The sequence below is a fragment of the Lampris incognitus genome, chromosome 16, assembly GCF_029633865.1.
Source record: "Lampris incognitus isolate fLamInc1 chromosome 16, fLamInc1.hap2, whole genome shotgun sequence".
In the NCBI taxonomy this organism is placed as follows: domain Eukaryota; kingdom Metazoa; phylum Chordata; class Actinopteri; order Lampriformes; family Lampridae; genus Lampris; species Lampris incognitus.
In genome coordinates, this window is record NC_079226.1 from 16,047,521 (window position 1) to 16,074,173 (window position 26,653).

The 26,653-nt window shown below is 46.0% G+C and overlaps 1 protein-coding gene across 2 annotated transcripts in view; it reads left to right on the plus strand.

Annotated features, from left to right (window-relative positions):
* Window positions 1–20,301, plus strand: part of prkd3 (protein kinase D3) — a 52,369-nt gene extending 32,068 nt beyond the window's left edge. Inside the window, exons 6-19 of one of the 2 annotated variants that reach the window (XM_056296492.1) lie at window positions 5,896–6,088; window positions 6,498–6,575; window positions 6,676–6,862; window positions 7,027–7,150; window positions 7,407–7,484; window positions 10,108–10,384; window positions 15,104–15,156; window positions 15,588–15,660; window positions 15,781–15,887; window positions 16,144–16,305; window positions 17,155–17,253; window positions 17,420–17,687; window positions 18,136–18,221; window positions 18,383–20,301. In XM_056296492.1, coding sequence (XP_056152467.1) covers window positions 5,896–6,088; window positions 6,498–6,575; window positions 6,676–6,862; window positions 7,027–7,150; window positions 7,407–7,484; window positions 10,108–10,384; window positions 15,104–15,156; window positions 15,588–15,660; window positions 15,781–15,887; window positions 16,144–16,305; window positions 17,155–17,253; window positions 17,420–17,687; window positions 18,136–18,221; window positions 18,383–18,556 — 1,959 coding nt within the window. In that variant the 3' untranslated portion in view covers window positions 18,557–20,301. The remainder of the gene's footprint in view (window positions 1–5,895; window positions 6,089–6,497; window positions 6,576–6,675; window positions 6,863–7,026; window positions 7,151–7,406; window positions 7,485–10,107; window positions 10,385–15,103; window positions 15,157–15,587; window positions 15,661–15,780; window positions 15,888–16,143; window positions 16,306–17,154; window positions 17,254–17,419; window positions 17,688–18,135; window positions 18,222–18,382) is intronic. The other variant, XM_056296493.1, reaches the window with a different exon arrangement.
* The last annotated feature ends 6,352 nt before the right edge of the window (window positions 20,302–26,653 follow it).

The window sequence follows — 26,653 nt, forward strand, 5'->3', positions numbered from 1 at the left end:
CATTGTTAATGTCTGCTGCTGGTGGATAGATTAGGTTTACTTGAATTTATCTCATCGCCTTTGAATGCACGCTGAGCATTTAATGATTTTTTTTCACTAGCAAGGACCACACCACAAACAATGTGAGTTTACAGGTTTGAGGAGAGGAAGTATTGGATGATGATGATAATAATATTAATAATAATGATAATAATTAATAAACTTTATTTATAGTGCACCTTTCTTGACAACATTACACAACGGGATAAAATAATGCACATAGTCAAGAGAAAACAACAAAATACAATAAAAATATAGGACATACCTAACAGGTAGCCAGTAAAAGCATTGCAAGAATGGGAGTGATGTGTTCATGTCTCTTGGAATTTGTTAACAGTCAGGGAACTGAGTTTTAGACGAGCTGGAGGTGGAAGATGAACTTTTGTCTGAGCCCTGAATACAGGGAGTTACAATAATCCAGACATGATGAGATGAATGCATGGATGACATTTTCAAAGTCCATTTGAGATAGAACATTTTTAACTTCTGCGATGTTCCTAATTTGGAGAAAGCAAGACTGTACTACCTTGGTGATATATGTGTCAAAACAGAGCTTGGAGTCAAAAAAGACACCCTAATTGCAGGCAGAGTGCTTAACACTGGAGAGTAGGTTCCCTAGACTCTTTTCCAGGTCACCAGTTAGGTTAGGGGGGGGGGCCATATAAAAGGACCTCAGATTTGGACTCATTGAGCTAGAGGAAGTTTGGTGACATCCATTACTTCAGATCAGAGAGACAAGACATAACGCGAGAAAGATCGTGTGTGTCATTACCAGTAAGTGGGACATAAAGCTCGGTGTTGTCCGCATAACAGTGAAAATTAAGATTATGATGATGGACGATCTGACCCAGGGGGAGCATGTAAATGGAAAATAATAATTGACCAAGAATTGACCCTTGGGGGACACCACACGTGAGGGGGGCTGGGGATGAGGAGAATTCTCTCATTATAACAGAGAAAGATCTGTCAAATAGGTAGGATTGGAACCAGGAAAGAGCATTATCTTTAATTCCAACACAGTTTTCCAGGTGATTTAAAAGGGTGTTGTTCGACCGTATCAAAAGCGGAACTCAGGTCAAGCAGAATTAAAATTGAGCAAGCAGGGGTGTCTAGGTAGTGTAGCGGTCTATTCTGTTGCCTACCAACACGGGGTTCCCGGTTCGAATCCCGGTCTTGCCTCCGGCTTGGTCGGGCATCCTACAGACACAATTGGCCGTGTCTGCGGGTGGGAAGCCAGATGTGGGTATGTGTCCTGGTCGCTGCACTAGCACCTCCGCTTGTCGATCAGGGCGCCTGTTCAGGGGGAATTGGGGGGGGAATAGCATGATCCTCCCAATCGTTACATCCTCCCGGCAAAACTCCTCACTGTCAGGTGAAAAGAAGCGGCTGGCAACTCCACATGTATCGGAGGAGGCATGTGGTAGTCTGCAGCACTCCCCAGATCGGCAGAGGGGTTGGAGCAGTGACCGGGATGGCTTGGAAGAGTGGGGTAATTGGCTGGATACAACTGGGAAGAAAAAGGCGGGAATTTTTTGTATAAAAAAAAACACACTCAAAAAAACGAGCAAGCATCAGTCAGTGGTGAGCAATAAGTCATTGGTCACTTTAATGAGAGCTGTTTCTATGCTGTAGTGGGTATGTAATCCTGTTTGAAATTGCTCGAAAATACTCCAATTATTAAAGAGCAACATACTTTTCTAAGATTTTAGATAAAAAAAGTAGATTTGAAATTGGTGTAAAATTGCTTAAATCAAGAGCATTGAGAGTAGGCTTCTTCGGGAGAGGTTAGACTATTTATTGCGTGTTTAGAATTAGATGGGAACAAACCGGTAGACAGTGAGCAGTTGATAACGGAGAGAATTTGCGGGCCACCAGTGTGAAATACCTCTTTCAGAAATCTTGTGGGCATGGTGTCCAGTTGACAGGTGGAAGAATTCAAATGGGAGATTAACTAAGTCTATTAGAGAAATTTGCTTAAAGTGAGTCAGACTGGCAGAGGGTTCAATGCAAGTGGGGAAATTGCTCATCACCAGTGTAATGTGGAGCCTAATATCATCTATTTTCTATTTTCTTAATAAATTGGTGGAGGAACTGCTCGCATTTTTAAGAGGATGCATCCAAAGGTTGGCTGGGGGGGCTAACCACTGAATTTAGAGCCTGAAATAAAACCTTGAAAAGTAGGAATGCCTTGCTTCCGTAACTGCATACTGATAAACCAGCATCAAACTTTTCAGTCTATCAAGAGATGCCTTGAGTTTGTCCTTCTTCCATTTCTCTCAGCTTTCCTGCACTGCCTCTTTAAATCCCTTGATGATGATGGGGATGAATGATGGAAGTGAAGGTGAGGATGGATGTGGAGGTCATCTGATTAGGCTGGTCTGGGACATCTTGACATACAGTGGCTGGGGAGAAGGAGACTCAAGGTGGGGTTTCCGTTTCAGGTGATAGTTTTCCCTAGCTGACTATGGACTCCAGATGGTGCTTGAAAAGGGGAGAGAAGAAGGGAAGAGGGGCGGATGGGTGGGGTGAGGGATGAGGGGATGAATGGATGTGAAGCGGGATGGGTAGGGATGAGGTAGAAGGTTGAATGTAAGCAGTCCGCGGTGGTGTAGCGGTCTAAGTATCGGCTTTGTGGCGATGCAGTTGCCCACTGAGGACTGGGGTTCGCACCCCGGTCTCATCAGATCCGACTATGGCCGGACTCGATGAAGCAGCAATCATTGGCAATGCTGTCTTCGGGAGGGGGGTGGAATCGGCTTGTGTTCGTCACGTGGATGCGTCTCTGTGTGTGTCGGAAAAAACAGTGGTTCGGCCTGGAGTGGCCTTGTCACGAAAGTGGGGAGGCGGTCTCCTTCGAGACTGCCGGCCGGAGAGATGCAGTTGGCGAACGCATGCAGTATGAGGGTGGGTGTTTGAATTAAAATAGGGATCGATTGGCCACTAAATTGGGAGAAATCAGAAATAAATTTTTAAAGAATGTAAGAGAGGGGGTGGGAGTGGGAGGGTGGGGGTCGAGATAACGGAGACCAACAGTCCTGGATGGGTTGACTGGGTATAAGTAGGCTTGGCAGGAGATTAAAGGAGTGGTTGAGGCATGGCAATTGTTCCCAAACCTTAGTTAACAAGTTATCCTCATTTCACTAGCAAGGACCACGCCACAACTATATGAGTTTACAGGTTTAATGAGGAGAGGAAGTATTGGATGATGGGGATGAATTATGGAAGTGAGAGTGAGGATGGATGTGGAGGTTGTCTGATTAGGCTGGTCTGGGACACCTTGACATACGGTAGCTGGGGAGAAGGAGACTCAGGGTGGGGGTTCCATCTCAGGTGATGGTTTTTCTGAGCCAACTATGGACCCCCAAAAAATTGGATTAGATGGAGCTGAGGTGAGCGTAGGCTTAACAGAGGTCCTTGAGATTATTGTGAATGTAAGAATGATATGACTGAGATGACCAGTGACCAAGAACTTGAATTGTTTGCTGCCGTGGAAGCCACTCTGATGCTGAAAGAATGGATTGAATAGTGTTCCGGAGATATGCCGGAGATGCAAAGAATTTGTTGGAAATGCTTGTTGAACCAGAATCTGGTGGCCATTTTCACAGTTTCTTTAAGAACGAGTGGCTCCAGAGGTGAGGCATTTGCAGCATACTTGGACAGACATATTTAGATAGTGGCTCGTGTGGGCTGTGGTAGGAATCTAGACGGAAGATGTAGATTGGAAATGAAGCTCCTGATTGGTCAGTTTTACTTCTCCGGAGTGTGACTATGAGAGAGTTGGGAGTATGAATAAGATGTCTGACAGACTGGAATGAAGAGATGGATTATAGGTAGAAGAAGTTGAAGTGAATCGAGAGCACTGTAGGAAGCCGAAAAAAGGCCAGCAAGAACGTGGCTCCTAAAGTTAGGTAAACTGAGGGAGATGAGTACCCTGAGGATAGTGGGGTTGGGGATGGAGGGGAGCAAGGATAGACCAGTAGGAAATGGAGGAGGAGGCTGAAATGATCCAGTTTGGTTCATCTGAGATGGGGTCGCTGGGTGAGGCCGTTGGATTGCTGTGTTGGCTGTTAGGGAAGTATTAGAAGTAGCAGGAGCTATGTTGCGGTGTAAAGCTGAAGGAAGGGTAGAGAAATGGATGATGGGATGGAAGAAATTTTTTTGAGCCTGTGAAGACAGGGATGACAAGAAAGATGTGATGAGCTGAGAGAAATCAGACACAGAGGGAGGAGGCACAGGGGGAAATGTGACCTTCCCCCCGCTTGGGGGGTGGGGGCTGATGGTGCTGGCTATGGCCCCTTGATGATCCTGGAGGTGGGTAGCTCAGGTGAGGCTAACAGAAGCGCTGGAGGCTTGGAGTTAGTTGTGGCTGGAGTGTTGGTGGATGCCAATTAAAGTTGAAACAACCTAGTTTTATTGTCAGAGTGACTGAAGGGAATGCCTTTCCTCTTTAGGGCACTCTGAAGCGAGCGATGGTCCAGTTTCGGGACGGTCCAGTTTTGGGATGTTTGTTTTGGGACTTGGATGTGGAGATGGAGATGTGACAGAGTCATGTTGAGTGCATTGAGGAGGGCTATCGAGAGTTGGTCTTGAGGGAGGCCGCTGAAGAGGAGAGCAATCAAGCCAGCTTCCGCATCTATGTCTGTTGCGACCACAGGTCCTGGGCCTCGTGGATGGAGGAGAGAAAGCCTGGGATCGAGTCAGAGTTGGAGTGATCTCGTTAGGTGGGCATGGATGGGGGTGCCCGTGAGGCCAAGGAATGTGTATTGCAGAGCGCAAGCGGCTTTGGTGAGAAGATTGGCTATGGTCTGACTGTTGTGAGAATTAACATGACCGGAGAAGAAGCTGTCTAGTAGATCGTCGCCTGAATCGGATGGATTGATTTTCACTTTGGAATCCATAGTGAGTTGGTTTTTGTTTTATTTTCTGAGGTAGCATTAGTTTGTTTTGAATTAATGCGATCGAGGGCAGGCACAAAGCGCAGTCTGTCATGGAAGGAATAGAGACAAACGGTGCTGGATGGGCTGACCAGGCATAAATAGGCTTGCCAGGTGATTAGAGGAGTGGTTGAGACGTGGCCCTGCTTCCAAACCTTAGTTAACAAGTTAACTTCATTATTCACACCGTCATCATGATGACTGGAAACCGGTTTGAAACTCATCTCCCAGTTCTGGCCAGAAGGCAAAGACAAGAATGTTAGGCAATCAAGTCACATAACAGCCTACAAACGGTGTCTCGGAACTGTTCAGTATTCCTAAGTTTATCTATTGGCTTTTTTCCACCGGTGAACCTCTTGAGCCATGTTGGGCCACAAGAGAGGTGGAATGACTTTGTGTTAAACCTCTCAGCTAGATCTTATAAAAACATTTCTGCATAAGATTTCTCTAATGAAATATTCTTCTTATGTGTCTGTGCCTTTATAAAGGGTCATCAGGGAATACAAGCTAATGATTTTAAATACCTATGCAGTCTATAGTTGCATGTCTTGTTTAACTTTATCCATGAGAAATCAGAAGTATCCACTCATGTGTGGCAGGACACTACAGATTTAAAAACCTTTTTTTTTTGGAGCACTTGGAATTTGTAAACTGTGTGAGAGCTAGTCATGCTATTTCAATATGACTGAATCCTTTTCCGCTTATTCTTGCCTTTCTTCTTTTATTGCCGTGTCATTATCTATTTTATCCGTCCTTGTCACTCAAATGCTTCCATTGAGATTGTCCTCTCTCCAGTTTTTTTCCCTTCCTCTCTTTACACTGTATGTTTCCTAACCTCTCTTCTTCTCTTCATCCAATGTCCATCCCTACCCATCCTTCCCCTTTCCTTCCATATCTCCTTCTTTCTATCCAACCCCTATAGCAGCGTTGTCACCAGGAGGCAGGGAAGCGGATCCTGTCCTGGAGTGGCCGACCCATTTGGATGGAAAAGATGGTTCTGGGACGAGTCAAGGTGCCGCACACATTCGCCATCCACACCTACACGCGCCCCACCATCTGTCAGTATTGCAAGAGGCTGCTAAAGGGCCTCTTCCGCCAGGGCATGCAGTGTAAAGGTAGGGCTCAACGTTAGAAGGTCCTGTCTTGGAAAAATTACGTTTATTTTTGAGTGAATTAATGAATGAATGCATGGATGGATGGTTAGATGGATGAATGAATAAGTACATAATAGCTTCTTTAGATAAAATATCACCTTAACATTTATCCAGATCTGATACCTATATAACTTAGTTGATTTAGAGTTTCCACTCTGTAAATGTTATAATTTTGTCATGCAATGGCTTAAGGACATGCGATAACCTCTATCCTTCATAAGCACCGTGTCTTGATTTTAATTTTGCACTATCAGTCAGTACGTGTCACTTTTTCCGAGTGGTGGATTTGAAGTATCCTTTAAATATGATGTGCTAATGTTTGTGTTTATATTGTATGTATTAATTATAATTTTTTATTGTCCTCTGTCAGATTGCAGATTCAACTGCCATAAACGGTGTGCTTCAAAGGTACCACGAGACTGTTTAGGGGAGGTGGTCTTCAATGGAGGTATGTTTTCTGATTCCAGTAATTTCCGCCATCATTTTGAAAGCAGCAGCGGGTATTTCTCAAATATTTGTGTTTACACTGTTTGTGTATGTATGTGTAGAGCCAGCCAGTCCCGGCCCAGACTCAGACAGCACCATGGATACTATGGAGGTGGACAGCAGTGATATGGATGGCAGCAGAGGGCTGGACGACCCAGAGGAACCCTCTACCCCCGATGAGAAGATATTCTATATGGACTCTCCTTTCCTAGACCGGGAGAAGGACGAGGAACCCATCAAAACCATTAGGTATGATTAGATTTTTGACTTGTCTGCTGATCCAAATCAGTCATAGCCGAATGCTAACATAATAAAGCGTACTGTATATCAAAAGAGAGTTCAAGCAAAATGCTGATTGATATCTTCTGTGTGTGTGTGTGTGTGTGTGTGTGTGTGTGTGTATGGGTGTTCAGTCCTTCCACTAGCAGTAACATCCCCCTGATGCGGGTGGTCCAGTCTATCAAACACACCAAGAGGCGGAGCTCCACCGTGGTGAAGGAGGGCTGGATGGTTCATTATACCAGCAGAGACAACCTGGTAAGAATGACAGCGCCCTAACACCAGCAGCCAATCAGAGTACCACAGTGTGCGCTGCTGTGGTTAGCGTTTAGCTTTTCCACTTATAATATTGAAAAGACCCTCTCTGAATGTATTCAAATGTGTTTAAAGTGTATGGTGAAATTTCTTTTCTTATAGTTGTTACCCAGTTAGGCTGCATAAATATGAGTATGTGATATGTATTCTGTACGTTTTGCCATTTGGGCTGACCTGTACTTCTATTTCCCTCCCTCAGAGGAAACGACATTATTGGAGGCTGGACAGCAAGAGTCTGAGTCTGTTTCAGAATGATACTGGAGCCAAGTTCTATAAGGTGAGACTATATAGCTGAGCCCTCTTGTATCTGACACTACATGTTCGGTCCTTCCTATTGTGTTCTCCAGCATGAATCATTCCCTGAAAAATCGTTTATAACATTATCAGACTGAAGACATCAACTGCTGCAAAGACTGATCTGAGTTCAGAATGAGAGAAATCATTATAGTCCCACTAATCTGTCCTCAAAACGGGGTCTCTTTAAGTGGTTTTAGATTGACCCAATTTGATATACATATTCGAAGACTGCCTGTCATGGGAGGTGTTATGCAAATAAAATCTGCCCTGCGTTGGCTGTGTGACTAAGGCTGGAGGCTGTTGCACCGAGACTGTAAACTACTCTGAAGTCAGTTCAGCCCTCTGAATTTCCCCTGTGGTTTTTTGACACTGCAGCCCAGTTTCTCGCCTGCACAAAGCGAAAGGGTTGCACTGCTAATATTGCTGTCGTTAGTCATAGTGTTGTCCTCAGTAGACAGGATGGGACATTCTCAGGGGTTTTGCAAGGGGAAAGTGAGCTTTTTTTTCTTCTTTTTTTTTAGACAAAAGGGATTTTGAAGGGTATTCTCCATGAGGTCAAAACATTGAAATGGCATCGCTTTGTGTCAATACTTTCGCTACACAGATGGAAGCTCTCCACGGTCACAGATCTACAGGACGGAGGGCTAAATTTCAAACTTTCAATTCCTCATTCACCTAAGTTTAATCTTACATTATCTTTTACAATTTCAGACCATGAATTGACTCTTACATTGGCGTCGCGATTGTAACTTGTGATGTTTGGAAGCAAGTAAAACTGTCTAATATGACGGTTTGAAAGCAGTAATTCCAGCTGGTAAGAGTGTGTGACACTTCCGTTAAAGCGGCAGTGCCATAGTCAATCATCACACTAGCACAATAAGTACTCACTGAAGACTGAAGAGAGGAGCTATGGCCTGCAAGGTAAAGGCTTCCACATGTGTATTTGCGTGCGTGTGTGTGTGCGTGTGCGTGTGTGGGTGTGTGTGTGGAGGAGGTTATTGTTTGTATTGCCGCATGTGTTTGCATGTTTTGAAACTTTTCTCAGGTTGTGGTCAGAAATATGACTCAGATGATGTTTAGAGTGTGAAACAGAGATATCAGAATATGTGAGCAAGTTTTTCAGACTGGTGGTTTTGTTTGTAGCCGACGTTTAACACCTGTTGTTATTTTGATGCAAGTGAATCTGTCTTGATGCTCCTATTTTGCGCTTAAGTAACACCAACTGAGAACAGTTCCCTTACCTTCCTCCACCACACCCGGCATCTCATAGACGCCGAAGCCGTAGAGAGGAAACCTCAGTGGGGACTGAATTGTCAGGGTGTGTTTACTGGCAGCTTTATGTGGAACTTTATTATCAACTTGGCACTCAACTGCATTTTAAGAAGTTTAGGAGGCTAATTGAAGGCTAGCTGTAAATGTCGTCTTGTTGAGCTGAAGATCTGCTTTTTGCCCTTGCCTGGTGCTGTAGAATAACGGATGAGATTTTTATCTATGAAAGAGAAAATGAGCTGATTTTCTGTATGTAGAGATACAAGACAAAAGATTAATTTCAGGGACTTATTTTCCGAGGTCAGAGATCGTCTTCAGACGGAAAGGGGAACGTCCTTTCATTTCTCTTTTTTGTGCCTTTGCTCATCCTTTCTTCCCCTCTCCTCTTCTCTTTATACCTCCAATCTGATTAGCGGTGGTCGCGTGGTGGCTTGCTTGCCAGGAATGGCAGCCATTTTCTCCATTTGGAAGCCATAATGGCTCCTCGTTTGAAGATGAGACCCCTCTACTTGTGGCTTTCTCAGAAGAACCTTTCATGGGGTATGGGGGCTTCTTTCTGTCCCTGCCAGATTGACTCCCGGTACACTTAAGTGTGCACACACACACAAACTCACCCCCCCACACACACACACACACACATGCAATACCCTGAGGAACAGTAGTTGCCGTGTCTTTCGTCTTGGTGGCTAGCGGTAGCGCCAGCGGCTCGTGCTCAGATGGGGCCTCTGGCAGGGCCTGCCTTATAATCAGGGAGACAGAGTGCCTCAGTCGCCACAGAGCCCTGTCACGTGACCCCGCCCCACTAACCACAAGCACTTCATCTGATACTGTGTGGTGAGCCGCGCAGTGGGGACAGTGTGTGTGCGTGTGTGCGAGCCCCCATTGGCTGGAACCTCAAGAGTGTTTTTTTTTTTTTTTAAATACTCCTCCCTTCTTTTATTTGACGGCGAGGTTGGAGGAAAAGGGGGGGACTTTTAAACTGTCCCTTCTGTGTTTGCCATTTCTGTTTCTGCTTGTGAGAGTCACCGTGAAGAACAGGAGAGCGGGTTACAGCTTTGACTGCACACTGTATGCTGTGAATACACTGTTTAAAGGAGCAGGGACCCTTTGGTTAGTGTGTGAGTACATTTTGCTCAGCGGCGCAACCTGAGTTTAGGCCTTACAACCATTGTTGCACAGGATGTCAGGGATGTCTTTATCTCTCTCTTTCCTGTCTTGTTTTTTTCTTTGACGTTTTTGTGCTCTGCAACCTTTATGGACCTCTTAAGTTATTTGGGTAACTGGTTGTGGTTTATAACCTCTTTTCTTCTGTCCTCTCTTGTCTAACTCCACAGGAGATCCCTTTGTCTGAGATCCTCCAAGTAGAACAGTCCAGAGACTATAGTAACCTCGCCCAGGGCAGCAACCCTCACTGCTTTGAGGTCATCACTGCCACCATGGTCTACTATGTGGGGGAGAACAACGGTAGCCACTACCACAGCCCAGCCCTAGCTGCCTCAGGAGTAGGCATAGAGGTGGCCCAAGGCTGGGAGAAAGCCATCCGACAGGCCCTGATGCCCGTCACACCCCAGCCAAGTGTAGCCACCGCCGCCGGGCAAAGCAAAGACCACAGTGAGTACCGTTCCTCTGGTCTGTGTTTTCTAGTGCTCAGTCATGGGTTGATTCTCTTGATGGCGTGTCTTAGAGCTGTGTCATTATGTTTGGCGGAGTAAAATAAGCCTATGTGTAGGTCATACTGAAGCTCTATTGTTGTAAAAGCATTCATATGTCTTGATGCATGCTCAGTAATCCAGGCAAGGAACTCACTGAAAGTTGTATCTGAATGCAAGTAGAGACAATTAGCCTAGAACTACTATATGGCCACTGTTTAAAGGGGAAACCACAAATGTCAGCGTTTTCTAAATCCAAAAAAAAGAAACTATGTTTTGATATACAGGGCTCCAGATGGCAACTAAAATGGTCGCCAGTGCGACTTTTTAATTTTGCGACCATTTTTTCCCCTGCTAGTCGCCAGGGGCCAGCATTACCCACAAGTATTTCCAAAAAAACAAAACAAATTTATCTCAATATACATTGTGTCCAGATGAACTGATTCAAATTTCTGTGATTTTCTGACCTGGATTATTGAGCATGCATAAAGACATTACCCACAAGCAAAAAAAAAAAAAAAAAAAATGCCCATACGTTTTGGTTGTGTGCTGAATTCTCATCTCCTCTTGCGCCTGCATCTACCTGTCCTATCATGTCAACTCTGTACAGTTTCCAATACATAAACTTCTCTGCACTTCCGTCCTGTGCTGGTTGAAGCCTCAGCTATACAGATGAACAGAAACAGTGGTTGACGATAGTTTAACGTCACGTTTGTCGGGTTAAAAATGTGAAGTGTTAACTTAATGAACGCTGTTTAATTTAGTTCAGTGTAGTTTCGTTCAATGGAGTTTGAATTTAGAAGTTTGATGTTGCTAACTGTGTAGTTAGCTAACGTTAGCCAGCTGGCAAGAAAACGAAATGCGGGGCGTCCAAGTAGTGTGGTGGTCTATTCCGTTGTGTACCAACACAGGGATCGGCGGTTCGAATCCCTGTGTTACCTTCGGCTTGGTCGGGCGTCCCTACAGACACAATTGGCCGTGTCTGCTGGTTGCTGCACTAGTGCCTCCTCTGGTCAGTCGGGGTACCTGTTCGGGGGGGAGGGGGAACTGGGGGGAATAGCGTGATCCTCCCATGCGCCACGTCCCCCAGGTGAAATTCCTCACTGTCAGGGGAAAAGAAGCGGCTGGCGACTCCACATGTATCGGAGGAGGCATGTGGTAGTCTGCAGCCTTCCCCGGATCGGCAGAGGGGGTGGAGCAGTGACTGGGACGGCTTAGAAAATAGGGTAATTGGCCAAGTACAATTGGGGAGAAAAGGGGGGGGGAGCGAAATGTGCAAATGAAAAATATCAGACTTTCCTATTCCCTGCCCGTCCAAATCCAGCCTCCTCTACATCAGATGCCGACGATGTCGAGACCAAATCAACCAGTGAAAGTTCTTAAAAGTGATCCGATTCAATCAGAGTGCAGTCATTCACAGATGATGATAAGCAAGTGCAGCGAGTGGGGTCTTCCTGTACCGGCCCTGCGGCTCCCGTCCCTACGAGACCGGATCGGATCGGATCGTCAAGGCGGCCAAGCATATCACCGGTACCCAGCTCCCAGCCATAAAAGACATTTATCACAAACGCTGCCTTTGAAGGGGTCTGAGCATCAGCAGAGATCCCACCCACCCCAACCATGGACTGTTCTCCCCCCTGCGCTCTGGGAGGCGCTACAGGAGCCTCAGAGCCCGCACTACCGGGCTCAAAAACAGCTTCTTTCCACAAGCTGTTGCCCACCTGAACCTGGCCACCCACTGAATGTCTGTAGATATTTTTAAATATTTTGTACTCCAGCTCTCTTTTAACTTATTTTTAGCTTTTGGTCTTCATGTGCGTATATCTTATACTGTGTTTGTCTGTGTCTGTCTTGCACTGTTTGGTGAAGCCACAGCCCTCATTTCATTTTTAACATGTGCCTGCACATTGTTTTTAATGACAGTAAAATTAAATTGAATTGAATTGATACAGTTTAAATCAGCTAGGCTACAAGAGTTGGTCTGGTTACGTTATGACAAGGGGGAAATGTACTTGACCTTTTGTGCTCGAGTAGGACAAGAGATTGCTGGTTCATTATCGGTTTGAGTCATTTTAAAAAAGAAAAAAGTTTGACCCAGAACCCAGTGTGAAGCGCTGGTTGTCTGCAAGCAAAAGAAGGTACAAACCTGACTGCACCAGCTGGCTAAGTGACACTGACTTGGTGGTGGTGGGAGATATGGACTCTGAGCCTGAATAAGCAGGAAACAACTAATTGTGCATAGTTGACTAAAAATTAAAATAAAATAAGACTGGACATTTAAGGTATTTATGGTAATATGACTGCAGTATATTGAACATGGCACATATTGTGTATGTAAGAATACATACGTTGCCTGCCAGCACAGGGATCCCGGTTCAAATCCCCGCGTTACCTCCGGCTTGGTCGGGTGTCCCTACGGACACAATTGGCCGTGTCTGCGAGTGGGAAGCTGGACATGGGTATGTGTCCTGGTCGCTGCACTAGCGCCTCCTCTGGTCGGTCGGGACACCTGTTTGGGGGGGAACTGGGAGGAATAGCGTGATCCTCCCACGCGCTACGTCCCCCTGGCGAAACTCCTCACTGTCAGGTGAAAAGAAGCGGCTGGTGACTCCACATGTATCGGAGGAGGCATGTGGTAGTCTGCAGCCCTCCCCGGATCAGCAGAGAGGGTGGAGCGGGGAGTGGGGTAATTGGATGGGTACAACTGGAGAGAAAAAAAGGGGGAAACCCCCCCCCCCAAAAAAAGAACACATTGTGTAGACTATGGGAGGCAGAGGAAGCAGAGGCGGTCAGCACAGAGAGGGAAGAAAAGGCAACGTGAGGCAGCCCTTTAACAATGTAACATGACATCACTGTTTTGGCTCCTGAAAATTTGATTCGGCTCCTAGATATTTTGGGTTGGCTCCTAGATTTTTTATTTTTATTTTTGCCTGGAGCCCTGATATACAACATATAATTTTGCGAAGTTCCCAGTGGAATATGGCTACATGTCATTGGCTCTTTGAGGGCTGTCTAAACAAGGACTTGAAGTGAAAGAGCAAAGCGAAAATTGATGTTGCAAAGCAGCATTCATGTGACATTTCTAAATTTATACAGTCTGCTGTGTTATCTGTTACATTTCATAATATAAGAACACATGAAACTGAAGTTACATCGGGAAATGTGAAAATAAATGATCCCTGTATGAAAGTAAGCCAGTGTCACTTGTATCGCCAGTTGCGGACTGGCTTATTGTTTATCATATCCATCCATGGAGGTTGTGGTCGATTTGTGATGTGGCTCTGTAGTTTGGTTCAAATAGCAGCGCTTGATTCCCTAGAAACTGAGCTTGAGTGGTAGTGGTCAGGATATGGATGTTATCAGTTTCCTTTAAATCCCCATCAAAAGAGGCTGAAATGTGCTTGGTGCTTAACAGTCACCATATGCTCCCACATGAAACTTGTAGAGATGAAGAGGATGGTGATGTTGAAATGATGAAGGTATGTGTAATGACTTCAATGATGATGATGATGATGGCAGTAGTTCACCTACTGTCCATGTGTTGCAACATCTGACATATGTCTCAGGTAATATAGGAACTCACATGCGGTCCTTCAAGGCTCTTTGGAAATGAAGTTCATTTTCAGACGTGGGTCATTTTACCACAGTCATGAACTGAATTAACAAGAGGCAGCAGATTCAGTCATTAGCCATTATAAATCATGTATACACAGATCCGGTACATCAGTCAGATGATACTTAACTTACCATTCACTGCTGTTAAAATGGCAACAGGCTGTGTGGAGCAATTCATGGCCTATATCTCTGGAGTCACAGTCAGTTAGTGGTGGATGGGTGAACCCGGTGAACCTGAAGAGGATTTGTGTTTGCAGCAATCAGTATAGTTTGTGAAAAAGTTTTTGTGTCATATAACCAAGTCGTTTGCAAATAAACGGTAAATGGACTGCATTTATATAGGGCTTTTCTAGTCTACCGACCACTCAAAGCACTTTACAGTGTATGCCTCACATTCACCCATACAGTCATACACTGATGGCCGAGGCTGCCATGCAAGGTGACGACCTGCTCATTAGGAGCAGTTAAGGGTTCAGTGTCTTGCTCAAGGACACTTTGACACGCTCTCTGCAGGAGCCGGGGCAGAACCGGTGACCTTCTGATTACTAGACGACCCGCTCTACCTCCTAAGCCATGCCACCCTATAAAATGAAATAGATAGTGTTCGAAGATGGAAGATTCCTGTCTGCCTCTTTTGAACTACAGTCACTAAATGTTCACATCCGAACGTTTGTGTTCTCTCACCTACACATTCTGTTCATTCATCAGGTACTCTTAAGGGTTGTGTTGATCTCATTATTAAGTATTCACTGCCGAGCCAGTCCATAATCTTAATTATGAAATGCATCATATACTTCCACTGTTTGGTCACACATAACCCCCTTAATCAATTTTATAGCTAATTTACTGTGTAATAAAACGCTCCGCTTTGTCGATGTGGCTTACTGCAAGCAGCTGTGACGAGCTTGACACTTGTGAAAAAAATGAAAATTACAAGTATGTTAGCAATGTGCGTATGCCTACGAGTACTTAAGGATTCACAGGATGCTTTATGCATTAGTAATGTGGCATTTACAGTTGGTGAGTGTGGAAACATCATGTGTTTTTTTCTTCTTCTCCCCTGCAGAAGAGCTGTCCATTAGCATATCCGTGTCTAACTGCCAGATCCAGGAGAATGTGGTGAGTGGAACAAGCTTTTTTTTTTCTGCTATTGCACAACTTCCCAGCATGTTAAGTGCATGCATCCTTATGGTTGCTGTTGTGGTACGAGTCAGGCTGGTAAATCGTGTGCTGGTAAATCTGTAAAAATCTCCATTCAGTGTTTGTTCTTTTTTTTTATATAAAACTCAATTTGGGAAGTTACAGATAGTTTTTGGGAAGAGACTTTCAAGTTGTTTTCACTTCTGCATTAAGTGAAAGCAAACTCTTTGGCAATACCAAAAAAATGCAGAAAGCTTCTTTTTTTTTCCCGCAAAACACCAAACTGTTAATGGTTAAGGAGTTAGCCCAATATCCATTATCAGTATGGAAACATCACAGAGTATCAACAAGACTTGATATGAGAGTATGAGGTTTCAGTCAAGTGACTGGTGCAATCTGTGTCTGTGTAGGACATTGCCTCAGTGTACCAGATCTTCTCGGATGAGGTGCTGGGATCTGGTCAGTTCGGTATCGTTTATGGAGGTTTGTGCCCCTTTTCGTTTGATATAGTAGCGCGCCATTCATTTGGCACAGTGCTGCATTTTAGTAGATGTGGGGAAATCTCAACGGTTATTGATTAGATTGCATCCCATATCATTTCAGGCAAACACAGGAAGAGCGGGAGAGACGTGGCAATCAAGGTGATTGACAAGATGAGGTTTCCTACCAAGCAAGAGAGCCAGCTGAGGAACGAGGTTGCCATTCTGCAGGTACTCCTTCTAGTACTCTGTCAAAACAGCAAGTCTGTCATTTGAAGAAATGAAACTTGTTTTAGTAAACCAATTGACAGCCTTAAAAAAAACAAAACAAATGAAAGTGCTTTTTGAGCTGGCACGTTACGCCCTCAAGTACCACCAAAGCGTCCTTCAGTCAGTCATCCTGAAGTGGTTTTAGTTAGTGAACTTAACTGTTCTATGTTTCCTCACTGCTGGTCTGGTAAAGGCTGTGTCTGTGTTTTGTCTACAGAACCTGCATCATCCAGGTATTGTCAACTTGGAGTGTATGTTTGAGACGCCGGAGCGGGTGTTTGTTGTCATGGAGAAACTCCATGGAGACATGCTGGAGATGATCCTGTCCAGTGAAAAAAGCAAGCTGCCCGAACGCATCACCAAGTTCCTGGTCACACAGGTTATAGTTGCTCAAACTTCCTGTCTCTCTTTCTTTATGGCTGCCGCTGCTGCTTTATACTTCTTTCTTTTTTTTTTTTACTTGTATTCTGCTTTTCTTCTTGCTACCTTTTGGGTTTGCTTGTCTTCTTTGTCTTCTCTTTCTGTCATTGCTTTCTTTCCTCCTTCCCCTGTCTCCTTCCCTCATTTTTTTCGGGGTGTGTTAGTCAAGTGTGCTTAAGTCTCCAGTTCTGCCCTGTGGCCTGTTTATTCTTGCGGTGAGCTGAATGGGGGGGATTGTTTACGGGTAGGATTGGTCTGGATGGTATCATGGCCTCCTCCCTGCTCATGGAATACAGCCTGCTGTGTACTAGTGGCTTTGTGGCCTGATTAGAAGAGCTGCAGGCCCCTTGGCCTTTGAGGGTCCTGGGGCCCAAACAGGAGCAGGACCATTAACATCAGCTCCATTAGCTGCGGCAGGCCTAGCTCTGATGTGGCCAAGAAGACTTCTGTCAAAGCCAGGGTCAGAATAATGAGCCAGGCGCTCTGTGGTTTGGTAAAGGGCCATACCCAGACATGCGTGCAGTGCTAGCTTATGCCTGAGCTGGTGAATATAGATGAGATGTTGAGATGAGATCATATGTCACTGTGTGAGGATACTGGTCAAGATGGAAGTATTTATGGGCACTGGCGTACTTATGCAACAATTATTTTCCACATGGCTATATTATAGATTATACCATATAAATTATACAAAAATTACTGCTCATACCATATAGACATCATAACATTTGGACAAATGAGCATGTAAGACTGTAAGAAGGTTTTTGAGCTAAATCTGGGGTTTTGTCCATTTTTTTTTTAATAACAGATCCTGGTAGCCTTGAGACATCTGCACTTCAAAAACATTGTTCACTGTGACTTGAAGCCAGAGAATGTACTGTTGGCCTCAGCAGAACCTTTCCCGCAGGTAAGCGTGTGCACATTTGTGTGTGTGTGTGTGTGTGTATGTGTTTCTGTGCACTTGTTAGCTGTAGTCATATGTACATATTGACATATTGCTGAGGTTCAGGCGGCACATTCTAGATGTGTATATATTCCTAACGCCCTTGTCCAAACTCATTGCCCTGTCACAGGTAAAGCTGTGTGATTTTGGCTTTGCCCGAATCATTGGTGAGAAATCGTTCAGGCGGTCAGTTGTGGGCACGCCGGCCTACTTGGCCCCGGAGGTTCTGCGCAGCAAAGGCTACAACCGCTCCCTGGACATGTGGTCCGTGGGGGTCATTGTGTATGTGAGCTTGAGTGGAACTTTCCCCTTTAACGAGGACGAAGACATCAATGACCAGATCCAAAATGCTGCCTTCATGTACCCCCCGACCCTGTGGAAGGACATCTCCTCAGAGGGTAAGAGGGTTTGACACCGCAGCACCCGTCTCTGTCAGTTGCTTTGTTCCCTTTCTCGAGCTAACCAGTCAGAGGCTGGCCAGTGCTCAGTCTAATCTACTAGTAAGATGTAACCCGTAACCTGCTATCACTTCCTCAGCGGCTTTTAGAGTGAAACTAATACTCAGACTTGCAGCCTCAGAGCCGTCTACCCCCACCTACATGTCTGAGCCTTTCTGCGTCGCTAAACCTTTTGTGGCAATTTGACCTTTCTCCTGACCTTCTTTTATACCTGAGAGGGGCAATTATTATACTAACGTTTAGCCATCTTACTAACCCTTACCCTTCACTCTGCATATTTCTATGCAGCGCTGCCCTTTCAGCTGTGAAAGCAGCCTGAAACTTACTCCCCCGCAAACGTTTGCTCAAGTAATGTTGAGCCCCCCTCCTTGCCTGTCTTCGCCCACAGCTACAGATCTAATCAACAATCTTCTCCAAGTAAAGATGAGGAAGAGGTACAGTGTGGACAAGTCCCTCAGTCATCCCTGGTTACAGGTACAACACATGCATTTGTTTGTGCTCAAATGTTTTAACACGTCACCCTGTTCCCACACTAATTTCTGTATATTACTCAGAATCCTGTGGTCTCACAAGTGGGGGAAGTTGTGTCAAATTCATTCTGATTCTCTCTTTTTTTTTTTTTTTTCCTTCCTCAGGACTACCAGACATGGCTGGACCTCAGGGAGTTCGAGACGAGGCGAGGCGAGCGCTACATCACCCACGAGAGTGACGACGCTCGCTGGGAGGAGTATGCTGATGAGCACAGCCTCGTCTACCCCAAACATTTCATCATGGCTCCAAACCTGGACAACATGGACGAGGACCCCTAGTGGCCCAGAGGACTTACTACACTATGTGTACCCGGGATTTGGAATGTGGCAAGGATTTTCTTTTTTTTATGTGAACCCTTAGAAGCCTTTGAATCGCCATCCAACTTCCACTTTGATGTGGAATCAGAGATGCAGCCGCTCGGGACAGAAGGTCACCCAGTTGTGGCTTTAAACGCGGGGAAAATCTGGCAGATTTTTGTAACTTGATGCACTGCCATGACAGACGGACAGGTGGAGATGTGAGCCGCCTACATTTGATGTGCACAGCAATGCATTCAGAAAAACTGTTGGGAGAGAAGAGCGTTGTTTTTTTTTGTTTTTTTGTTTTTGTTTTTTTCCTCCCCCCATCAAAACATTCCATGGGTTTGTTGGAAGTTTTGTTTATTTTGGTTCATCGAGACCAGTGACACGAGACAAAATGCACCAGTCGAACTAAGTACTTTTGTTATCGTATAAACAGTTTCAGGTTCTTCTCGATAATAATATGTGTCTGCTCTTGGTGTGCGAGAGAAGAGCAGAAAAAGAGCGCTTACCCCAGGATAAAAGGGCACTTTTCACAAGGGATCTACATTGCGTCCGTTGAGAATCAAGAATTCGTGGGTTCTAGACAGCCATACTCTAGTTGTTTTTCTGATTTCCAGACTGTTTGTGAAACTGTTCTTCAACGGCATGAAACTGGAACTATCTCGTGTATGTGTATGTTTTACATGTTATTGCTAATTGTGATAGATTTTTTGCACTATACTACCATTGTACTCAGCGGTTTGGAGGCAGGAGGCATCAAAAAAACACTATTTGCTGCTACACCCTACAGAGCAGCGTACCGTGTACGTGTCCGGCCCAGGTGCCGAGCGGAGCATTAAATAATCAGCAGGCAGTTTAGACGGCCGTTCCCATTAGCCACTTTTCACAGTTTATTCTAAGAAACGAAAATAGTGTTTAGCAGGCAGTAGATTGCGAAGTATTTCATATTGGGGTTTGCAGGTGTAAATCATCAAATATCCCAAATCCAAAGCTACCCAAATCCCAAACTATTTAGTTGAGCAGTGCCAAGCAGGGGGTTCTCAGGCCGTCACTGGGAATTTCTTGGCATACGATAAAGGATGGCAGAGCTTTTGAAAAACTAATATAGACATTGTAGTGCACTAGCTCTGTTGCACTATCCAGCAATAATGGAGCCAACGCTTGTGTACAACACGAAGCCAAAATCAGAGAGTTGAACGGCTTTTGAGAGTGAACTCTACACTAGTATTCTGAGCATCACGATGGTGTTCTGCTATCACAGTATTTTTTTTGTTTTTTTTGTTTTTTTGTTTTTTTTGAATGTGACTTTTCAAGGACTCCAGTTCTGGAATACGTGTTGTTTTTTGGTGCTCTGCAGGTGTCTCAAGTATCTATTTTGCATGTCCTCAGATTACCAAAGTGGGTTATTAACAGAACAAAAAAAAACGTCTGTTTCTTTTGGGAGCCATTCGCTCTCCAGTGCATTTCATTTGTCTTTTTCGGCAGTACTTTTCGGTGAGACTTCACACCTAGTTAGATGGAAGGTGTAAGTAACGTTTGGTCGACATGGGCGTTGTATAATACCACAGTAGTTCGGTTCTCTACTCTGACAGTGTGTTGACACGGCTCTGTTCCCTGTTGTCCTTTTCCTGTCTATGTTGCCGCTGGATTGGCAGGTGTCAGTGTTTTGTATATTTCAGTAAATACAAATTGAATAAATGCTTAACTCAAATAGAGAATGAGACAGACTTCCCAAATCTCACAGGATCTTTCTGTGTATGCCTCTGTGCCTGATTTGTTTGATCTATTTTAATTTGAGCTATCTGAGGTGTGTATATGTGTTCGTGTGTGTGTGTGCGTGTGCGTGTGTGTGCGCACATGCATAAAGTATGCGTGTGTGTGTGCGTGCACGCGTGAACACGCACATATTTGAAACCCTGGCTTGTGCGTTAGTGTATACATATTGCATTGAGTGAGTGAGTGTGTAGCGGTTGCATATGTCAAATCCCATTCTCTGCAGCTGGATGTGATTGTTGCACCGCACCGAGTTTCTAGTTCGCCACAGGGAAGTAATGACATAGTTAAAGTAAGTGGTGGTGATGTGGAGGTTGGGGGCAAGACTTTGAAATCAATCACGATAATCACAGACTGCTATCGTAGCATCCCCTCCGGTATCAAACGTGAGTTCGGCTCTTCGCTATACATTTAAAGTGTCTTTTAACGCAACCGTTGTTTACAATAAGGCCTGTTGTGTCAAGGTGCAGTTTATCATCGAGACCCGACAGCTGTCCTTAATTGCCCCGCATCTTTGAAGTGTATTTTCCCCCTGCTGCTGTAAGAAGATGTTAATTGCGTTGAGATGTACTGTACTGCCTGACTACTGTTAGCAATCAGGGCAAACCCATTTCAGTGCTATCGTTTAATAGTCACTGATGGGGAGAAGAAGAAAAACCTCAGATCTGCTCGTCACATTCGAGACTATCAGCTAGTCTGGATGACTTCAAGATGTGGACATCCTATGTAGGGCAAATGATCCTGTTAACCCGTGTGTGTGTGTGTGTGGTGTGTGTGTGTGTGTGTGTGTGTGTGTTTGTGTGTGTGTGTGTGTGTGTGTGTGTGTGTGCTTGCGTGTGTGTGTGTTTGCTTGCAAACCTACAGCTAACCCTAACAACTATCTTGCTGCTGGCACTGTGTTTGTATAAGTGTGTGTGTGTGTGTGTGTATGTTTGCACGTGCCCGGGCAGGGATTTAGTAAACTCACTCACTTTTGACAAACAAACAACTGATGTACATACCCTATCACCTAATTTTCATTGGTATCTGTCAGTTTAACTCTTTAGGATATATCTTGTTAAGATTCATTAGGATATTGTGTGAGAAATTAAAACATGAATAGTCCTAAAAATAAAAGTTATGAAGGCAGCGTCTCCTCCTCAAGCCCTGCACTCCAACTTCCTAGTCGTTTATTTATCGCTGCGTCTCGAGTCGGATGGCTGTTTGTCATGTGGATCGACTCCGTTTTGCTTAACACTAAATAATAATTTGTCATTTCTCCTGCTGACACTTTCACCTTTTCATTGTATTTTCAAATACATAAGTGACCACATTGTAAGAGTTCGACTGATGAGCCCCCAAACCTTTACAGCCCAGCCTTAAGTGACGCATACTACTTATTGATAGCTGCACAAAGGCAACACTTCTATCCATCCATCCATCCACCCATCCATCCATCCATCCATTATCCAAGCCGTTTATCCGAATTCGGGTCACGGGGATGCTGGAGCCTATCCCAGCAGTCAGTGGGCAGCAGGCGGGGGGACACCCTGGATGGGCTGCCAGACCACCACGGGGTAAAACTTCTATATCAGAAAAAAAAAAAAATTCAGAACACTAAAAAAAAAAAAATGGTTGACAGTCTACTACACTGTAGACCGGGTATATGCACTACAAATACAACAAGGTTAACAAATAAACACTGTTAGCTTGAATGTACATGTAACAGCAATACATGCAGTTATGCTAGATGTGAGTATTCACAACGGTGAAAGCATGCCTCTTGATTGGGGGGGGGGGTGTAAAAACTTTCCAGTGTTGCATGCACGATGGCGTTGTATTTTTCCCTAAAGATGTGTGAGTACCATGCTGGAGATCCGAGAGGAGCAGTTCTCTGTGTTGCCAGAAGGTGTCACAGTACAGTTAAGCCTCGGCTTGCCCCTCAACACGTGGTGAAGCAGTACTTTCCATATCCAGGTTGTTCTCCATGTGATGGATGAAGAGCCGGGTTTTTCCACACTCAGTGTTGGCACTAAACGGTGTTATGACTTGCTCAGGTGAACTGTAGTCCACCAAATTGTGTAGTCGTATCAGAATATCGAAGCCAACTCACGTTTTCCAAGTAATTTTAAGCTGTCAGAAGAACCCACGTAAGACACGCAGTTAACACTGCTGAATCAAGGCTGTGCTTTCAGATACGTGTCAGGAGGAACAGCCTGACTGAAAGATCAGAGGCAGGGCTGTGTCTTTGTTACCCTGATCCTGATCCTGTGTGTGCATTGCTGATCGGCTTTGCTCGGCAGCCTCTTAGCAGGCCCCTCGTCGACTCCAGGGGGAGGTTTGCGCATCGTGCGTCCTTCCCCCCCCCCCTCCCCCTCCGTGACTCTCCACCTTTGATTCCTACCCTCTACCTCCCTGCTTCCATGCTGGGTATCCATGGGCTCCACACCAAACAAGCAAACAAACATAACAACAGAAAACCCATTTTCCCAGACAGGGTTGGTCTGGACATGGGAGGAGATGGGGAGAGATTTTGTTTGCACAGAGGGCCAGTTCCATTTCACTGTGATGGCGGAGAAGGCCTCCCAGGACAGACCTACCCACACGTCTGTTTGGATTTCGGGGAGGGGAGGTGGCGGGGGGCAAGGGGGGTTTGGGGTTGGTTGGGGGTGATTAAGGTGGTCCTCGTCACTGCTACATTGCCCTGCAACCCAATACACAGCAAGCTGCAGCCACGGGGCCTGTGCCCTTTACCTAAGCTGGCCCTGTACTCCTTGTTATGGTCTCGGCCTTTATCTGTGTGTGCCGGTCAGATATGATGACTTGTTGGTGTGGCATTCAGCGGCAAGTCACCCACTCTGGGGAATTATTGTGCCCCATCGTCCTTTGACCCCCCCCCCCCCCCCAGGACTGCTGCTATTGCTCAGCCGTGACCAATAAATAAGTTCATGTCCACGCTGTGGCTTGAAAATAGTTGTCGGCCACTTCCACCGAGGTGACTGTCCGTAAAATGTTCATCCTCAGTAAATACAAACTTCGACGCAGAACTCCAAAGTGTTCTTGCTAAAGTTGCAAATACAATCAAACCCCCGAATTTACTTGGTTGTGTTTTGCGGGTAAGTATCCTTTCAGTTACTATAGTTTGCCTGTAATCGACTACAGCGATTTATCTTGAATGTTGGTTTTCAGCTTGCTTCGTCCTTGCTAGAGGACATAGGTCCCAGGAAACTCCCTATCTCCAATCTCCAAAGCAATCTCAGCACATGATTTATTTTCCCTATCTGTTTTTTCCACATTAAGGCCCCGGTGACAAGTGAATGCAACTGCAGAAGGTATTTATACTTTAGCCTACAGTATGTGTATTGGAGACAAAGGTGTCCAAACCATGGCAAGTGGTTGACAAGATCAACTTTCAATTCCCCTCTTGTGTTTACCCACTGCCTGCCTAATAGCCTGAATAATGGGAGATAGGTGTGTGCCCATTTTCAGAGCTCGCACATAATTTCAAAGTATGAAGGCGAAGAGATGGGCAATTACAGTTTAAATGGGATTTACTCAAGTCTGGATTTCTGACTGGATAGCGGGGGGGGGGGGGGTCAGCAATGTGTGTGGTTGTTAGCGGGGACACCAACCCACCCCTTTGCACCGGTAAAAATGGTTGGAGGGGAGGAAATGAAAGCTGGAGCTGATTTCCTGGTCTGGGAAAATGCAGATGAGCTATGTGGGTATGTTTGATTTGCTGACTCCAGCTGTGCCTGGAGAATTCCCCTGGCCTATCCTATGGACTGGTTGCTGTGTGGGGCCACACGTACCCTCTTGCAAAGCAGGCGGGCGCAATACGCAACCCCCCCCACACACACACACACACCGAAAGGGCTGGCCATTGAACTCTCAGGCAAGTGGCAATATTTGCTCACCTGAAATACACACATCTTGCCAATTGGGGTCAGGGTGGGCCAAGGGCTACGGAAGGGCCCCCTTGATGCAGCTGTGGCCCAGAGAAAGAACAGACCGGGAAGTTTTGTGGCAGGGCGGGATCGGGGGCTCTCCTGGTGGGAGGCTGTTTAGCGGCGGCGGCCCCATTGTGTTTTATGGGAGGCAGTGACCATATTTGTTCGAAGCTGCAGGAGGCTGATGAGGTGCTAATCTGTTGAGTGGCTGTGTCATGGGGCCTCTGTTCCCAATAGCCTGTTAGCTGTCAGGGCCTGTAAAAAGGTACAATTTATGGGTCTCTCCCAGATTTCTGCCAGGGGTGTCCACGGGTAAGCAAACACAGATTGGACACTTATGTTGTTGCTCTGGTAGGACAGGCTTTACCGCCGGGCTCCTGGGGTGTCACCTTAGCAATCCCTTTCTAGCCCTCTTCATGGGTTGTCAGCCCCCTCTGTGGTCCTCTGTAAACACTACAAATTAGCCATCTGCATATGGATGGGCCCTCAGTCCATTCAGGGAGAAGACAACTGCCTGCTAGATGATAGAGGCTCTCTTCTGCATAAGGCCACACCAAGGGCCTCCATTATCAGTTTTTTTAATTTCTACCCCATGCATATAAAACAGGCACATCGCTCGAAGACGGGGATCTTGAACATGCCCGAGATGTGTTTCTGCTCACATGTGCGACGCGTTCTGGGTGAGCTTGTTAAAGCTCGGAGATAATGAACGTGCTCGGCCGGCCGGCGTGCGAGATGGGCTCGGGTCAGCAGTCAGAGGTAATCCCAAATTTGAAATTCCCCCATCAGCCTGGAATACAGATAACGTGGCGGCAGATATAAGGCTGACTGACTGACTGACTGATGGGGGGGGGGGGGAAGGAAACGACCCGAAAGCCGCGTGGCAGATATCGACCTGAGATGAGTGTGTTTTCTCAAGAGCTCTCCGAGAGATGGATGCAGCCCAGCGGATCTGAAAATGCCACGCGTTATGCCAATTTCAAAACAAAAAAAAACAAAAAACGTATCACGCCACAGATCAGGGGGGATGTCAGGGCCCGGGGGTTACGGGGAGATGGTATGCACGCCGTGCCTAACGGCGACTGGCGCTGTTATTAATCGTCCCGGTTAGGATGCTAAAGACAAGCCGCTCCCAGCTGAGTCGAAAGTGTTCGCAATTAGGGAGGCCTTTACCGACAACTTTTCTAATCACCGGGGCCAAGTTTGCCGTCTTGTCAGCGCTTGACGGGGATCCGACAGCATGGCGGCTGAGTGTGAAGAGCAATGGCTCATCGTGGATTATGGCAGGAGCCTGATTGCAGTGATATTTAGACCCTCGCTCCCCATGGGAGCCCGGCACTTTAATTAACATAGCGCCACTGGCCTGCCTTGTTTTAATTGCCTCCAGTCTGTGATTAAATGTGTATTGACTCTGCAGTTGGCCCACTAATGAATAACAATGTGCTGATTTGTGTGATATTAAATCTATTGGCCCTAATACACATCCCATTCACACGGATTAGGAAGCTCAAGTGTTACAGTCATGCTCGTGGCGGCTAAGCGGATCCGCGTTAGATGAATTGGCAGCACACAACAACGAGCGTATCTCACTGTCTCTGTACCGCGTACACGGCATCGGCCGTTTATTCCCGCGCGTTCACTCGCTCATTCATTCTGATCAACCACTTCCGTGGATGCGCCCTGTAATTTCCGGTGCCGTGGACGCTCCCATGGCCAACCGTGTTTCTGGGCCTATTCGTTAAGGGAATGTGCAGCCCTTCATGTCAGGCAGCCGAGCCCTTGGAGAGACGTCCTGTTTCGAGCTCCCTCTCCTCTTCGGCCCGCTCTCCCTCCTCCTTAGGTGTCATCCGATCTGCGCGTCCCTCTACATCCCCCCCCCCTCCCCCAGGTCCCACCTTCTCCCCCTGTGGTCCCGTGGATACACTGTCACCTTCGTTTGATAAACGAAGGGCACCGGTCAACTGAGGGTCCTTTAACATGACAAGGGAAGAGTATTGAATCTGCAACGTCCTGGACACGGTCAACACGGACGATATCGAATGGCATCCCTCGGCGCATTCCTCTCAATATCAAAAGATGCTTATTTGAGGATGGCCTTAGGGGCCCCCATTTACGCCCGTGTTTGCGCCCTGAGCGAATGGGGCCGGCGCAATAACTTCGGACTCCCTCCCGCCGCCACCCGACACGATGATCACTCTTGGGTTTTTTTTTTTTTTTTTTTGTTTAGCCGGGGTTGTGTGCCTTCCCAGTCCAGTCGCTTTTCAGATTCATTTCCAGGTAAACACACTGTGGCCAGCCACAAACCTGCAGCCAACAGGCGTTGTCACAGCTGTGGCAGATAATGGCGAGTCCAAACTCCATCCTGGCTCTG